Source organism: Xiphophorus maculatus, chromosome 2, assembly GCF_002775205.1.
Source record: "Xiphophorus maculatus strain JP 163 A chromosome 2, X_maculatus-5.0-male, whole genome shotgun sequence".
Taxonomy (NCBI): domain Eukaryota; kingdom Metazoa; phylum Chordata; class Actinopteri; order Cyprinodontiformes; family Poeciliidae; genus Xiphophorus; species Xiphophorus maculatus.
In genome coordinates this window covers 10,953,897-10,972,400 of record NC_036444.1, presented here as the reverse complement: position 1 = coordinate 10,972,400, position 18,504 = coordinate 10,953,897, and the positions used below count along the sequence as shown (strand labels likewise).

At 37.7% G+C, this 18,504-nt stretch overlaps 1 protein-coding gene across 13 annotated transcripts in view; it reads left to right on the top strand.

The window, feature by feature from the left end:
* Positions 1-18,504, top strand: part of mef2a (myocyte enhancer factor 2A) — a 75,315-nt gene that overhangs the window by 28,172 nt on the left and 28,639 nt on the right. For all 13 annotated transcript variants that reach the window (XM_023324954.1, XM_023324942.1, XM_023324924.1 and 10 more), the window contains exon 3: positions 7,680-7,883. In XM_023324954.1, the coding sequence (XP_023180722.1) occupies positions 7,680-7,883 (204 nt within the window). The remainder of the gene's footprint in view (positions 1-7,679; positions 7,884-18,504) is intronic.

Sequence of the window (18,504 nt, the reverse complement as noted above, 5' to 3'; positions counted from 1 at the left end):
GGGGAAAGCCATTTGCATGCGGTCTTTAGTGTCTGAAGACAGTTTAAATCTTTTTGCCTCTCTGCTTTTAACTTTTATTACTCCAGCACTTTAAATTTTTAAAAAATACTTAAGTAGGCCATTTGTGCTGTATTCATTTTGCATACAAGATACTGTCGACAATACCACTGCACCAACAGCACAGCAAACTGCAGCTCTTGTCACAATAAATACAATTATTTTGATGATTAAACTCATTTCACAATAATGGTAATGGTAGGTGATAAAGGGTAATTTCTACTGCACATGGTGGGGTACTGCAAAGGTGATGGGCCTATATGTCAAGGCACCAAATTCGTCAGCTGGCCTTAACGCCAGATAAGAGTCATATCAGATTCACTTTTGTTTCAATCAATTAATACAATCAGAGCACTCTGATTTGTCCATTTTCTTTCGAGAATTAGTGTTTCCTCCTAAAATCCGACACAGTTCCAGCCTCAGGAAGGGCAGCATTACACTCAAGTGGGGACGTTCGCAGCCGCAGAGAGTCCAACTCTGTCCAACATCGCTATCCTTTAAGTGGAATCACAAGGACCAACCACACATCCGGTGTTTTCCACCATGCATGAATTCTGGAGGGCCTGTCAATGTCTGGATCTGTTTCAAAGCAGAAATGATGCTGGAGAGGTGCAGAGGAGTCATTAGTCTTCTTAGTTAGAGTAAACGTTGGTGAAGCCTAGTGAGCAGTGTCTAGTGATGTCCTCTGGATGCCATTAAGCTGGCTTACTCGGGGTAATTGTCCAAGTCATTAAAAGTTTGATGATTTTGCTTCTGGGTGGTGGGTTGCCTGCCCTTGCTGGCGCTCATTTTGGATTTTGCCCCAGTAAGGCAGCTCCCTGGTGGCACATTCAGGGTTGCTCTCTCTTACTCACTCTCGAGGGAGCAACAAAGAACACACCTCCTGATTCTCAGCTTTCACTTTTTCTCAAAGTTCTTTGCATGACAGATGAAAAATAAAATGCATAAAAAAAACCCCACAAAGGCAAACTGTCAGGTGTGACAACCACCGCATTTATTGTGAGTGTTTTTAATGATATGCATTTGTTCTGTAAAGCTGTGCTGATAAAGCTGGTCTCCATATGGGGAAAAAAGCACATAAATACATACAGTATGTGAGTGTGATTAAGCACATATTAATCTAGGAATCATGTATATGTATGTTTTGTGTTTTAGAACACATACATTTCTTTGTGAAAGCCTGAGTATAATTGCTGAATAGCAAAGGACTGAAATTATGTAGTTTTTTCTAGTCACATTGAGCAATAGAAATCAAACAAATGAACTGTATTCATTTTGCTAGTCTCCTACATTCATATGCAGAACAAAAAGCACCTTCGTCCCATACCATATACCACTTTTTGACAAGTGGTGGGGAAACTGGAATCAAGGTTACAACCTGCTTATTACCAGGCTAAGCTTCCTTCTGACGTGCACACATTGCCCTGGGATCAAAGTGAGGCAATCCTCACTTTACAAAGGAAAACCTAAAGCTCTGCTTGTGTGACATTTTGAATCCAAGAATTAGATAAAATGTGTTTAATTTCACATGTAACAAAAGCAGAAAATGTGTTGTGTAAGGTACAATGGGAAGTATGTCTTTCACATGTGGCAATTATATTTTAAGTAACAGGTAAAAAGTGTTTTACATATGGATATTAATTTAATTTTGCAACGTGAAACACGTGGGGAAATACAGTCACAAACGTGTAAAGAGCAAACGAAATGTTTTCACATGAAGAGTCTTTTGTGTAATAAAATCTAATAGTGTGTCAAACTTGGAAATGTTGATTTATCTTGTAGCCAGAGCTTGTTCTAGTTATGAGTCAATGGGGTTTGCTATTTGTTTGAGTTGTAACTACTATTACCAATGCATGCCAGTATCATTATTGTTTCCACTTATGTTCAAGTTCACAAATATATCTTCTATAGATCATATGGAGCCCTACTGGTCCCAAATTGGTTGGAATTTCTACTGTGAGAGACTTGCTGTTTTTCTGACTGGAAATCCACAATATCAGACTTCTAAATGCAAAGACAGTGCAACATTATGAAGCACCTTGACATGTAAAACATGTGAGAAAATCTTCTATGTGTCAAACACTTGACAAAGGTTTTCCACATTTAAAATCTTTTAAAAATATTTTTTAAGGTTTTGTTGGCTCTAGTGCCTTTATTTGAAAGTAATCCGACAGGAAAGAGGGTAATGAGAGAGGAGGAAGACATGCGGCAAATGTTGCAAGGCCGGGAATTGAACCTGCGACTACCGCCACGAGGACTAAGGCCTCCATATGTGGGTCATGCTTTTCCCCTGTGACACCACAGCACCCCACAGTTAAAATCTTTTTCACATTTTCTACACACTTTTATAATGAAATATTTGAAAGGAGACATGACAAGTCCAAAAAGAAAGCAAAAACATGCCAGCAAATAGAACCATTTATTCTTCTGCTGAAATTTGCATATTGGCAAGATGCATTTATTTTTAAATATATAAATTAATTATTGCAACACATCTACTTATTGCCAGTGTATGATCCATAAATTGCATCATCCACTTCTGATCCAAATCCAAAATATTTCCAGGAAACCTGCTAACACTTGGGTAGCTAGCATGTCATCCTCGCCTGTGTACATTATCGGTGAAAGCTACTGTAGGTTTCAAGGTTAATAGCACCCTCTGGTTGAGGGCCTCCGAGCCCACACTTGTCCACATGGGGATCCTGAGGCTGTCCTCTCTCCCAGAGAGATCTGATCAGGGCAGACATTCGCCGTGGCCCTGGCTTGTCTCCCAAGCGTGCACGCTCTGGCATTGCAGAGCCAGGGCAGCAGCCACAGGGTCCAGGTCACCCTGCCAGCTGGTGCCAGATCTCATTGTCTCTCAAGCTCCTCTCTTGTCTGCCGTCAGGGTCGTCAAAGGTGACATGAGGTTCTAATAAGGCTGCTAGCTCCTTGCCCTCTCTGTAGGTGTTAGTGAATCAGGCATCTCCTGCCATGCCCCGATCACAGCTGCACTCTCAGTCCCAGATGTCTTGTTTGTCATCTTGGCACCGTTGCTCAAGGATAGACATTGATAGACCCTTTGATTGACACATCAGTTTTCTGTGAATGTCTGTCTGGGTTTGTTGCAGTGTTTGGTATATGTATCGTTTTCTGGTGAAAGAATATCTATAAGAGTGTGTCTAGATTTGTCAGTTTTTTAGAATATATTAATTTGTAGAAAGTAAAGGTGTATGTGAATTACTACATTCAAGAAAAATAGGGAAAAATCCTTAGAGAGAAACAAGACTCCTAACTACTGCAGAAAAATCTATTGCATACAGACTTTGACAAAAGTGCAAACATCCTGTATTCTGCTCTTAAACAAACTGAACAATCAATATGAATAACATTTGTGTAAAAGCACTTTGTGGTGTTGTGGAACTTGGGAAGATGGTAGAAATGCGAAAACGTGTGAATTAAAAACAGAATTACCACCTTATCTTGACGCTGTGAATGTTTCTGAGCTGTCAGCCTCACGACTCACTGTTCTGTCTTATAATGACCATAAGTTGGAATCACTCCAGCTCATTGAAAGTTTGAGTGTGATCTTTCCCTTCTAATTTGCACTGACATTTGACTTCCCAGAAGAACTGTAAGCTGCACAAGATCTGTGCGGTGGAGCTTTATAATCCTGAAGCCAAACATTTCTTTGTAAAATTACATGAATTAGTCAGGGAGCTCGACTACATTCGCACCACATTTTTTGCATATGGGCGACTCAGTTTTTTTTTTAAAACCACAGCGAGCGTCTCTGTGGGAGTCTTTGAGTTGGTGAACCATAGGAAAGCTCTACCAGTAAACCTCCCACTTGACCTCAAGGATGTCTGTGGTTTTCCACTGTCGCACCAGTCATCTGAGGTGAGATGGGGGTGGATGGAGGTTATATTTGCAAATGTTGGAGAGCTTTAGTGAAACAAAGCCAGACTTCTTAGACAGTTGTTCAGAATGAGAAAAACTGAGGCAAATGAAGACAGCATAATTTAACTACATAACTGTATATGAGTAATATCACTCGTGTTTCATATCAGTTACCAGAAACTGGATTTTTGTACAGGTAGAATATCTGAGGATGGGGTAAAGAATCAAGAATTAGCAGGTGAGCAACTGCTCAGGTTAAAATGGAGCTGTGCCTGGGTCAGGAACCCTGCACTCAGCACTCTGCTATGCATCCAGGTGGAACAAAGTCCTCGCTCAGCGTCTCATCCTGGGCTTCCTGCTGAAAGGTGACATCTCCTCGGCTTAACGGCAGCATTCATCTACTAAAGAGCACACAATTTGTTAATCGTTTCCCCACATGGCAGGTCCTGCTTTCTAGTTGGTTAGGCAAATAAACAAATTTGCAAGCAGATGAATGAGGGAGGTGGTAGCTCCAGTGTTCAGTTAGAAGAGATTAGAGATCAGAGGCAAAGTTAGCCCAAAGGTTGTAGGAGACCCTAAGCAGAAATGTTTTCCTGATTACATTAGCAACTGGTAAATTTGTCAACCTGTCCTTTGTGAGTCCAAGTTCTCCTGGGCTCTCAAAAGTCCACATTTTCAAAGTGAAGCTGGCTCTTCACAGACTCCTGTGTCCAAGCATATTATTGGAAAGTTCAGTGGGAGTAAAAAAAGTGTGGTAGAAAAAAGTGCACAGCCTTAAGAGGATTGTGAAGCAAAGCTTATTTGAGAGCTTGTGGAAGATTCAGAAACCATGGGCTATTGCGTGAGTTTTTGGTTCAAGGACCACTAGACAGAAGTATCCAGGATATGGACTGAACTGTTGTAGCTTGTATTAAACCAGAGACAAAATGTCTTCTCTAGACTAAGGAGAGAAAAAAGGACTAGACTGTCTCTTAGTGGTCCAAAGTTCTCAGTTTAGATGAACAGCATTTTTTTTTATCTTGTTTGGAAATAAAGAGGTGCAGAATCTAAGCTTCTTGTGTGAAGCTTCCATAGTTACTGATGATTTAAGGAAGCATTTTGTTGATGTCTCTGAAGTTTGAAGTCACATGGAAATACTTTTCTCCAGTACAGCAGTTCAAATCTTTTTTAAATTGTTTATTGTCATTTTCTGAGGAAACTAATTTGGGTTTTCATTTGTTGTAGGCCATAACCATCAAAATTAACATACACAAAGGCATCAAATGTATCAATCTGTGTTTAATGATTAAACATAAGGTATGAGTATCACTTCTTGAATTAAATTAGAAAAAAAATCAACCTTTTGATTCTAGTTTAAGTCATTAAGATTCCCCATTACTGTCGGCTGGCCGGTGTTAGAGCGGGAGATTCACTCAGTAGGTTGAAACAAAGCAGAAACTCAGTGTGCTGTGTCCTGTTTAAGACCCCACTCCCAAACCTCATGTTGTGTGCTCCTTTAAAGCATAAGCAGAATAAAATGCACAGTTCTGTTTTTGTTCAGCAAATGTCATTTTAGAATTTGGTTTGTCAGATTAGTACACTGAATAGAAAATGATAAAAGGACAGGCTCTTCTGTGTCCCCAGAAAGGAATAATGGTGCTTTGTAATTACCTGCGGTGTGGAAAATTTGAAATTCGTTTATGACAGATGTACTGACCCCACTGCCTCTGCGGTCGTAGACAAACTCTGACACAAAGTCCACACTGTGTTTTATATCAGTTATGAAAACAGAGAAAAACTGGAAGCTGCAGCCAATTAAGGTCAAGCAAAGCCCAATCATCTGCTCAACTCCTCTATTAGTAGGTCAGTGAATATGGTGGAGTACAGACCTATACACCACTCTGTGTCTGTAAAGCATAACTTTTTATATATTTGCATCCACTCCACAAAGTAAAGGTCCAATATACCAAGAGTATGGTTTAAATGTATATATATTTTTACCAACAGCTAAAGGAGAAAACTTTGTTTGCCTTGTCCATCTTTGTAAGTTAGTTTCTGGTTTTAGAAATGAATGCAGTCTCTTTGTAAGGAGGTGGTGTAACATAATGACATATGTGAATGGGTCAGAGGCAACCACAGAGCTGCAGAGATACAGAACGAGAATCACTTTGCAGAGAGGCTTGCATTACTGTTGGAGTGATGTATGACCCAAAGTCCCATCTGACTGCTCATGTTACACGGCTTATTCTGCACTACAGTGATAGCTTTCCGTACATGGAGTCAGGGGCCACAGTAATGTATGGACCCGTGTTGCTGCCAATGGTCTGACTCAGCTTGCTTACTCTGACCTCTGGCCTGATAACTAGATGTTTCAGACATGCAATATGTTATTCCAATCACAGCAAAGAATGGATGAGCTTGTTAGTGGCCATCTTGTTTGCTGCAGTATTGCTATAAATTTGATCATGGTCAAATGTAATTTAGAAACTTTTCTATCTTACATGGGAGCTGATATTATGTTTTCTGACAATCAAAACATCGCTGGATGATGACCTGCAATAATAATATTGTCTAAAAAGTATAACAAATTCACAAAATCTTTATCAGTTACATAGATAAATGTGGCTTCCACATTCAGGTTGGAGAAGTATGTCCAGTAATATGTCTTCTGCACACAATGGCATCTCAACAAAGCATCAATTTAGTTCAGTAATTTAATTCACAAGATTTTGATTTATTTAATTTTTTGATTTAGATGTTTATGTTTGTACCTAATTAAAACCTAAAATTCAGTTATTCAGAATATTATAATCTTACATATGATGACGTGTAAAACTTGTGTAAGACTTTTTACTGAAAAGTGTAAAACTCCTGAAGAGTGTGTCCATGTACTATAAATTGTATGCACTCAAAACGTAAGTAGGATTCCTGTTTTCATAAATTACTGCCTTAGGGTGTTGTTGGAGGAAATCAACATGTGGCCCTGCTGATGTGTTATGGAAGCCCATCCTGCTCTAATGGGGCCTTTGTCTTGTCTTATATTCCTGGTGAAGGTACTCCATAAACTCTCATTTACAGTGGCATTGTGGCAGATATCGGTACGTTTGGCAGCATGGGCAGATGGCAAGTCCAGCTGAAAAAACGGAAGTCATCATTTCCATAAACCCTGTCAGAAGAGACACATTTTCTTTGGTGACTTTGGACTTGATAAACATAGAACATGGTGCACCAACATCTGGAGTGTGACATTGTCCCTAAAATCATTACTGACTGTGAAAACTTCACTCTAGACCCACTCAGTCGACTCTTCCAAGCTCTTGAGTGGTTAAAATCCACTTATTGTTAATATGTTACACTGCAGTTTCTTAGAAGCTGAATTTTGAGTTTTCATTAGCCATAAACCACAATTTCCAATGTTGGAGGAAATAAACTCTTGGAAAATTTTACTATGTGTGATGAATCTATATTTATATGACTTTCTTATGACATAGTAATGATATTCTGATTCATGTTCTTTAAATGAATTATAATTTGAATGCACTGAGCAGTGGTGTGGTTGTATTTCTGCATTTGCTTAAAGATGTTATTACTCCTTTTAAACAATAATTTCTGCTTCAGTTTGTTAGAAAAATATTTACACCTGTTCAAATTGTACAGATATATCTTACCTGTTTGATTACATTTACTTTGATCCCCCTTTTCGGTGAGAGAAATGCTTTTTTTCTCTCTCTCATGGATGGTTTTGTTTTGTGTCCCTTCTGCAGGTTACCTTCACAAAGAGGAAGTTCGGGCTGATGAAAAAGGCCTACGAGCTGAGCGTACTGTGTGACTGCGAGATAGCCCTCATCATTTTCAACAGCTCTAACAAACTGTTCCAGTATGCCAGCACAGACATGGACAAAGTGTTGCTGAAATACACAGAGTACAATGAGCCCCATGAGAGCAGAACCAACTCTGACATTGTAGAGGTGAGTGGGAATTCTTTTTTTCTTCCCCTTTATGATTTATTACTCAAAACCTGCGTTCAGACACATTAGTTTGGGACCACATTAATAATTTCAGGGCTGGAATCCGATTTTAAAATATGTTCATTTCTGGAGCATGGCTTGCCGTGTAAATACTGCAGGAGTAGATAAACAAGTCAGGAAGAAGTAACAATTTCCTTCTAGTCATCACACAGATAGGGAACAGGAGGTCTGTGCTCCCTGATAAGTTCAGCTTCTCTTGTGTGAGTCAACGGACAAGAAAAACCTATCTGCACAGGCATGCACGCAGTCGCTCCTGACCACCAGTGCTGACCTCCAGTGTTTCCCATAGATATTGTACCTTTAGAGCTCAGGATCCAGGCAGCTTCTCAGCACACTTAGTCATCAAACCAGTTGCTGCTGTATTTTTAGCAGAAACACACTTTATAGCATATTCTTCAATGCTCTGTGGAGAGCACTTGGGTTTCCTGGCAACTCCTGCCTGCCTGGTGACTACCGGAAGAGTAAGCCACTTGTTATGCCAGTGTACAGAATTGTCAGCCAAAAGTGTTAAAGCCAGAGTAAATAAGAATAATTAGGGACGCATACTGTTCCAAACATCTTGCACTGGCACATGTGGGGTTTTATCATTTCAATTCAAGATCTGCTTTCTTTAAAGGGGCCGATATCTTCATTCTGACTGCATGAAAGAAGACACAATGAATGTTATTGCCTATTGATAAAATCATGACAGTCAGTGTTAAATTAACCATTAATCTTTATTGCCATTATCTCAAGTGCCCTATGAGTGCGGAGTAAGATACTTTCTATTAGATGCAGAATGCTGCTCCATGCCTGCACTGTTTTTACTGCCACCTGCCCACTACACGTGGAGAACTCGTATTGCCGCTGCACAATTAACAGGCTTTGAGAGTTTAAGATGGCTGAGATTTGAAAAAAGGGAAAAATTCAAGAATCCTTGGTTTGAAAAGACTCTCACTTGGAGGAATTAGTGAAATTGCATGCAGTATAAAGAAGTCAGCTGCAGCCCATTATCTTTTATTTATGCCGCTTCTGCTTGTGAATTACCTGCTTGGCAGAGCTGCAGAAGAGTGTTCTGGCATCCTCATGTAGTCACTTCTCCATCAGGGGCCCTCCAAGCAGAGTAGAGGCTCACCTGCATAAAAGATACATGGATACATGCCTTATGTAACAGTGACCACAAAGTTGTTTTTGCTGTGACTCTAAAACCTTTTTTTTTTTAGAAAAGACTTGCTCGATATTGAGTTTTATAGTGATAGAAACACTCAGTGTATTCCCAATCAAGATGTAAATATTTATTCTTTGTATGCAGTCATGTGAAAAAAATAAGACATCTCATTAAATATGTAGTTCTTTCAAAATAAATGTTCACATATTGGTGCCCTGCCTTTCTAAGATTTCATAAGACGGCTCTTGATTTAACCATGGTGTTCACTGTCAATTCAACAGCACACTAAACTAAATGTCTTGAGTTTTAAACAGCTTAAGCCTCCTACAAAATGTTGAAGAATATCATGTGCACCAGTCATGTTTTTTTTCTTTTTGTTGTTGTTTTTTTGACATGGTGACTAGCTGCAACAGAAACTTTTCACAGAGAAAATGGAAGACAAAACATTTTAACAGCTTTTACCCATTGAAAACATATCACTTGTAATCACTACATATAACCAACATTAGACTACCAAGAAAGACACAGGGCAACTCAATAATTTGCATTTCTTTCATTTCCACAAAAGTATTCAACTTCAGATTGTAAAAAAGAATAAAAAAATTCTAAGTACACAATACTATAATTTCCAAAATAAAAGTAGAATTACCACACAAAGCGCCCAAGTTTATTTAGTCATTCCATCTATTAACTGTTGTACTGTTTGTGATTAGATATGTGTGTATGCATCATGTAAATAATAGACCTTATATTTGCTTGGTAAATAAATCCCTTTAATTTTATTATTTTTAGATCATCCTTCATCTGCTTTAATAGAGGCATATTCTAGCCATTCAGAATATGGCTGAATATTTAATATTCAACTGTTCAATCTTTTCAACATTCGACTTCAAATCCAGACCTTTAGGGATGGTGTCCTGTAACACTAAGATGTGTCTCTGGTACAACACACCTGAATAAAATGGCTGAATTACCTTCACAGTATGCAATCAAGTTCTCCACAGTTCTGTTACTGACCTCATTATTTGACTCATTTACTGAAGCAGAGAGACATCTAAAAGTTACAGGACTCCAGCCCTTTAGAACTGAAGTTGAAGACCTCTACTTTACAATGGCATTGCAGCAGAGGTAAGATTGTATTGGCTGCTTCTACATCAGTGGCCTCAAACTCCAGTCCTCAAGGGCCAGTGTACTGCAACTTTTAGATATATGTGCTCTGCTGAAGAGTTGTCTGGCTCCAATATTAGCTCATTAGCAGAGCTCTGTAGAACCTGACTGCATGTTAGTGAAGCACTTTCATCATTTAATTCAAGGGTGTAGGACAAGAGACACATCTAAAAGATTCAGGACTTTGGCCCTAGAGGACTGCAGTTTGAAACTAGTGCTCTACATAACAAAACTAAAGAAATACTTTAATAAATGAGAATTACGTCAGTCTGTATAAATTTTGTCCACACACTCTCAGCTGGAACCACTTTGAAATGACAAATGACAACGCTGTGCTGGCTTCAGATGGCGTTTTGTCAGTACATTGCAGTTGCTGTCTGAATCTAGTTAACCCTAAGTCTGAGCTGCACACTGAGACTTTCCTTGTTATAGAATGTACATTACTTGTCAGGAAAAATATTTTGGAGAGACTGTAGTAATGGATTGGGAGAAATGCTTAATCTTACATGAAAAAAATATCTACTTTAATATGCACCAAATCTCTACACATGCTCATCTGCTGTATGCTTTTGTGAAGCACATGGCGGAGCTGGAATGTACATGGGGGATGATTTTGCACCAGTGACCCCGAGTTGATTCCTCATTCATTACTGCTGGCTGCTCTCGAGGAAGCGGCCCCTCTCTATAAAAAGGAGAGAACAAGCTGCTGTTGTCTCAGCTCACTCATCAAACATCTTTGCAAATATGGACAACTAACTTCTGCCTGCTACGTCTGTGGTAAATGTTCAGAAATAAAACAACTGAAGAAGTAAAAGAAGTGTAGTTGACAGCATTAGCATACATATCTTCCCATTTTTGGTCAGCGACAATCTGTTTAGCCCAATATCAAATTGCTCAGTTGCTCACATCTTTCAAAATTGGTGCGTCTCCAGAATGGTACACATCTCTGTACACTTCTCTGAAGAGACGGTGCACATGTCGTGATGGGAAGAGTCCATCGCTCCCTCATTTATCTGGTGAAATGGGCCTCACATGGGGACACTTACAGTGGACACTTATCTAAATTTTTAAATTGGGTTAAACCAATCTGATCCACGCCAACAAGCATGTGCTCATTTGTCCAGTTTGGGAGGCAACAGCTATTCCCGCTCACATTTTTTTCCTTTTCTTTTTCTCCAGTAAGCTTTTTTCTGTGCGAAAAACTAAATCAAAGGTCACATTCCTGCTCAGTAGTACCATCTGTAGATAAAGGCTGAGCTGTGCAGTGTGGGAGAACAGTGTCCATGTTTTCCACAGATGGATGAATGTCTTGGCCACAGTTTGATAACCCAGTGGAGGGCTGTGGACTTTGTCTCAAACTTGGCTCGCCGTCCAAAGCAGAGCAGTAGGTTCAGATTCTTTTCCTAAATGTGTGGTTAACCTTATCAACACTACAGGAAACAAATCAGACAATTTCTTTACATTTCTGTTAGAAACTGAATCTGTTTTAAAAGTCAAACAGCAGTACAGACCACAATAAAAAATCTAAATGTTTTCCACCTTTCATGAGACATTTGTGATGCAGATTTCAACTGATAGTGTTCTGTGCACTTTTTCAATAGTTGGTATTCTTGGCTACAGATCTAATGATTTAGAGTGGATTTCACTAACTTGAACAAGATTTAGATTTACTACTATGATTTCGAGGACATGTACCCATCTGCATCCTATAGCTATAAATACAGTTTGCAGAGAGGTTATAATGAATCAACAGATCTCATTGTAAAAAGGTATTAGTCAAGAGAAGGGTGCAAAAGTTTCACAGCATTTAATGAGACAGAATGAAAAGATTTGTCTATAATAGGATAAAAATAGGACAATAGACAATGTACCAAGGAGACTCCCAAAGGCCCACAGCAACATTAATGAATCTGCAGAAATTTCTGTCAGCTATGTTCAATACCAGATAAAAATGTTTTGTATTTTCCGTATGCCTGGATTAGGGACTGGGGTTTCGGTGTTAATGCATTTTTTCCAGGCCTGCCTGAATCTTCAAAAGGTTCGTGGAAAAATGTGTTATCTCCTGATGAAATGCATTTGAGGACTGCAGTGAAACATGGTGGTAGTGACATAGTGGTCTGGGACTGCTTCTTCATGCATTAAAATGCTCTTTCTTGTCAAGGTAGATGAAATTCTCAACATTTTTCATTATGTATAAAAATTAACAAAAAAAAATGCTTAATTTAAAGATAACCTTTAGCTTAATCCAGGGCTAAAGTTTGGGGGTCTTTCATAACCAAAATTTTTAAAATAAAAATTTTCATTGTTAAATGAAAGGTTTAATAATGTGCACGCTTACAAAACTAGGTTATTGTTGTTATTGTTGCTGTTTTCTCCAAATATTCCCATTATTTGTTTATTTTTTAAAAGTGAACTGGACAGGATATAACATTAAATATAATTTATTAAAATTTATCTCTATGATGTCACAAAAACCCACCATTTTAACAGGCTTTGTGTGGACTTTTAAAGCCACGTTATCACATTTGAGCAAATTTTATATGAAAGGTTTTACATTTGTTTCTATTGTATTACTTTTATTGAATTCTCTGTATTTCACAAATGAAAATGCTGCTGTTGGCCATTAGATTAATCTAATAATATTTAGTCTCTCTGTTCACAACTAATGACATTTTGCTTGAGCTGCACTAAAACCTCACACTGTTCTCCTGCATACGGAAAGAAGGATGTCTGTGTTTCTCTGAAACAAGATGGTAACTTCATAAGCACCATTTGGCATCTCTCCGCCCTCTCTTTGAGCAATTTGGTACAATTAAGGAACATTGTACCGGTTAGGATTAATCAGGTTTGCATGCACACGGGATGAACATTAAGGCAACACTTAATTATAATCGCATGAAATCAAGGTTGTGAATAGACTTTACCCCAATTTCAGTAAAATACCAATGGCTTTTTCAAACAACCAGATTGCGATAGATGCAGAGAATTGACATTTCACTGGTCTCCTTTGTGTTTTTACCCTGATGATTTGTGAGAGTAAACATCCCTGAGGTCATTCATAGGGAGATTCGGCCATTGTTGATATGACTGAGAAAAGCAGAGAATTGTCTGTGCTTTTATGACAGGCTTACTTCCGGTCTCACAAGACCAACACAGTGAGCGGAAATGAGCATAAAATTATCAGGTGATTTCCATCAGGTTTTCATCTCATTGTCAGCGTCATCTTTTGTTAGAAAAGGATTCGCATTAATAACTTATGCAAATGCAGACTGTTGTTGAATGTCATCTGAGTCAAACTGTTTTCCATCATCTGTGTGATATTTGTCAGATGATGTGGAGAACAATCAATGCCTTAAATGAGACATGCAGTTCAAAGAAAAAGTAAACATTAATATCAGTGATGGGAGGAATCTGTTTGAAATCTTAGGGCTCAATAGGCACCATGAGTTTTAGACAGGAGATATTTATGTTCGTCAATCAAAGACTGAGCTGTGATTAAGGCTCATTTCTGTCTTAATGAATGCAAATTGGCACATCTGCTATGGTGGTCTAGCTGTCCAGACTCTTCAATTAGTGTGATTGATCAATTATCCTCATGCCAGTGGCTCACTAGAAGTGGAGGCTGGGGAATGGGTGAGGTGTGGGGGTTGGGAAAAGAGATGAGGGAGCATAAGGAAAGAAAAACTCCAAAACATGCGCTTAATAAATCAGATTTTTATCTCTGTTTAATAGACAGATATGTATCCCAACAGAATTCAGCAAAGCTCTACATGCTTTTATTCTTATTTTTTTTATCATAAATTCTCCTCGCATTGTTTTTTTTTGAGCTGATCTGAAATCAGAGGGCTCAAACTGCAGCTGAGCAATTGTGATATTACCTAATACGTCTTGTGTTTTGGCATCCCCCGCCTTGTTTGCACAAACAAATACACTGTTTGCTTTTTAATTTATTCCCTCCTGTCATCAGCAGAATTTCTGATCAAATATTTATAAGAGAAAAAGAGCTCCAGCCTTGCAAATATTTAATAGATCAGCACTCAGTCAACTCTGAAGTCTGTCTGGTGCAGTTTATTTGTGCTGTTGAACAGTGACTAACAATCCTTGCATATTATAGCACACTCATGAGATCACTCCAAGTAGATGGGGCAGATTATATCTTGACAACTTTTTTGAGAATTTAAATATGCCATTGTTACACAAAATGTAAGGTATGGGCCAGTATAAGATGATAAATGAAAATGCAATCTCTTCAAAGTAACGTTTACACAAAAATAGTTACGAAAAAGTTAAAACACATTTATTTAACACAAAATGACATAACCCCACTGTTCATAAAGCAATATAAGATGTTGATTATTATTTATAATAATGTGATCTGTAACTTGTTTTTATTTAGATTTGTATTCATCAAAATGATAGAATGTAGCTAAATCCAGTTATAGTTTAAATACTTTGTTTATTTTCAGGATTTCAAGTCTTTTTGCTGTTTTGCTCTTCTTGTAATTCAATCAATTCCTTCTTGTTTTGCATTGTTCAAACTCAATTTATTTACAATATTCTGAAGTACAAAGCATGCACTATCTACAACTATTATGGCAGGCCAAAACTTCAGCACTCCAATTCTTTACACATATTTAGTAAAATTGTCCATGATTTTCTGATAGGTTTCCATAGGCTGTGAACAGCAGAGCCCAGTATTTTTTTTTTCCTTTTCATCTCATTTAAAAGAAGAAATAAACTTGTGAGTGTTCTTCATTTTGGATGAATTAGAGCAGTAGGTTAAATGGATATAATGTCAGGTCTCTTTAAAACTTTCACCTTCACAGGATTTACTCTTCTTCCCTCATTCACCTGAGTGTAAAGTCACCGTTGCTGTCTATGTTTCAGAGTAGAGCTCTCCGCAGCAGAGACGAGATTTCTACTTTAAGCTAAATCAAATGTCACCACTGTTGACATAGATTTATTAGGTTGATGTTGATTTTCTGAGGCTTTCAATATATGTGAAAATGTCTAGCTACCCGTTTTTAATATTACTGAGAATATATGTGTACTTTCCGCTTCTCTGACTTATTGGACTTATATTAAATTTATTTTTACATACAATCACAATCCTCCACAAGTTACTGGCCTTATATAAAGTTTGATTGTAAACATAATGCAATTCAAATATATTAATATTCTTTGATATGTGATATATCTATATGGTATATGTATTGTTAACCTAGATAAAATTCATATTAAACAAATAATATGTATAGAAACTTTTATTTTACTGGTCAAACACTCTGGCTTAATCTTATGTTAGCTACATGATTTAAACAGTTTGGACAGTGACTGAAATGTTAGGTAAAAGTAACACCTAATAGTTGATTTCAAGTGATTTAGTTAGTCTCTTGACTTTTGGGTGACATCCAGACATCCAGTCCTCTACTGGTCTTATCATTCATAGTTACATAGTCCAGACAGTAGACTAGGATTAAAAAATACATGCAGTATAAAAGTAAAGAAAAACACTAACACCACATAGCTAAAGCAGTGTGCAAAACTAAAACATGAGATGTTGTAATTAAATTTAAGCATTGAAATGTGTGAAATGTTTAATCATTAAAAAGTTGCGTTTATCCCAGGTCATCATATTACTTTTTAACTGGTATTTGAACAGCTCACAATTAGGAATGTGATGTTATGGAATTATTTTTAGTAATAAGCTTAGATTTGCAACATTTCTGTTTGTTTTAAAGCAGTGATTGTAATGCCATTGAAATAAGCACAAGCCTAACATATGAGATTTGTGCAAAAGATGCAGGACATTTACGAGATGTTCACAAACGACTGAATCCGAAACATAAATGCAGGATGCATTTATGTTTGCTTTCTGTGTGCGGAGTATCACTTCTGGTGCAAAAGGCATCTAGCTCATTTTGAGAGTTTTACAAGCAGTTATTAACAAAGGTAGCAAATTTGTTAATGGTATTTTATTAATCGGTGTCACAGAGAAATGAACAAACACACAACAAGTATTTCAAACTTTTGTTGGGTGGAGAGAGAACTAGAGTGGATTATGGTCCCCATTTTAAAGCGTATGTTTTAGTTACAATTATATACAATTATTTTAGCTGTCCTAAAATGTATGAACAAAGTCCAAAATATTTATTTGGTAACACGTTGAACAGGCCAACCAGGCCATCCCAAAAACTGCGAGCATTCGTCTACAAGTAAGTCCAACAGTAGCTGCTAGACAAATTATAGGGACAATAAAATCTTAAAAGAGACATTGTTTGGACAGTTAGAGAAGACTTTTGTACAGCTACGGTTAACATGTGCTTTTTGGAGGTTAAAACAGCTGCTTTACTTTCAGTGCTTTCTGCTTGTGTCTGGGGTTACACATCTGAGACAATACAGTTGATGAACAATCAAAAGGCTCAAGTACAGTTTTAATTGTTGTTTCATTTTAAATCGACAACACAGGCTGAATTCTATCACTGTAAACATTAAAATCAGTCACTGTTTCATCTGTACTTTTTACTTTTAAAAGTGTTTCTAAACAATCTGGCGGATTCAGTCCTCCAGATCCTTTGAACTAGAATCATATTTTCTGCTGTGCCATGTTATTGCAATGGAGTTGTTCACTTGTTGGAATATAAATTCAAAATCTGTTAAGCTGTTTTTTTTTTGTTTTTTTTTTATCTTGAGAGGATTTGTTTTTAATGCAGCAACATACAGCTGTCAATGTTTCTGTGATCCTTTTACCACATCTTCCTCTGGGCTGAGTGTTGTAAAAATGAGCCACTTCCTGTTTATTGTGTGACCTCAGTGATCAGTGTACTTGAGACAAGACATTTTACCCATAGGTCAGTGTTTCAGTTCAGGTCAGTTCTGGAATTAGGCTATGTTACAAGTTAAAACAAATACTTTCTGTTCAAACAGCAGTGGTGTGTATTTTTGGAATTTTGTACTAGACAGGCTAAAAATAGACCACAAACATTGTAGGCAAATAGAATCAGGAGCTTTTCTTGACGGCCTTTCTATTAGTTACATATAACTTGTGGTTATGTTAGTTTGCATGGAGAAACACAGTGGTGTCAATGCTACATTTAACTCTCTCCCCTCAGCCTAGAACCTTACATCTTCAAGCTGATATCTTTTTTGAAGTTGTCTGCTGAGAGTTTTTAGAAAAATCTTCTCCAATGCGGGCAGAGTTAATTGTTCCATTGTGAGCAACACGCTGGGTTTCAAAGTGCCCCTTTTAATAGGACAAGGACTCGTTTTCCTCTGGGTCTTTAGAGGAAAAAAGGGTCACCCAGCTTCCATGTGAGTGTAATGAAACATTTGGTTGAAATTTTGTTTAGTTAAATCATAGTACTGCATACTACTGTAAAATTTGTTATCTAATATAAGGAGCTTAAGTTTATTTTGTTTCATTTTTTTAGTTTACTGAAGAGTAAATATGATTTCCTGTTTTTCCTGTCCTCTTTAACTTGTTGAATGGCCAAACTCTATTACCGGGCCTTCTTTGTGTGCAGTTTGAAACCCATCATGTGCTGCATCTCATTGTTTTATTATGTTCCCGCTCTGTCTGTGTGTGTTTGTGTCTGCGGGTGTGTGTGTGTGTGTGTGTGTGTGTGTGTGTGTGTGTGTGTGTGTGAATGTTGCTTGTTACCAGGTTACTGCTAAGAGATTTTTGCTTGGCACATGTCATGCTTCATTGACGTCAGAGCCTTTTTTTTCCTACCCTCTCAGCTACATCGCGTATGTCTCATTTCAGACTGAGGGTCTTTCAAAGAGCTTACAATGAAAAGAGACTCAACAGCACAGGCCACGAACAATGTACGTTGTTTTAAGCCATTTGTTTTCCGGAACAGAAATTACTTGTATAATTGTTTTCCTAAATAACAACAGTCAATCTCAAAATATAGATCTAAAACACCAGCAAAAACCATATTGTGTTCTTTAAAACTCTTCACCATCAACCCAACGTGTTCTTGATGACAAAATGATGAAGCATGAAAATGTTTAGAAGACGGGGATGGAAAATTATCTAAAACCAAAACTTTCTTTTGTTTTTGAAAGATACATAAGTGGCCTACTGCGTAAATATTCTACACTCTCTTGGGAGTAAACATAATGACCTTTTCAGTCTTGCCAGCCATGCTAACAGCACTAATCATGCTAGCTGCTGCTTTAAGAGCTAAACATGGCTTATAATAATAATTCCATAAGAATTTTGTCTTATTTTTAACATAATAG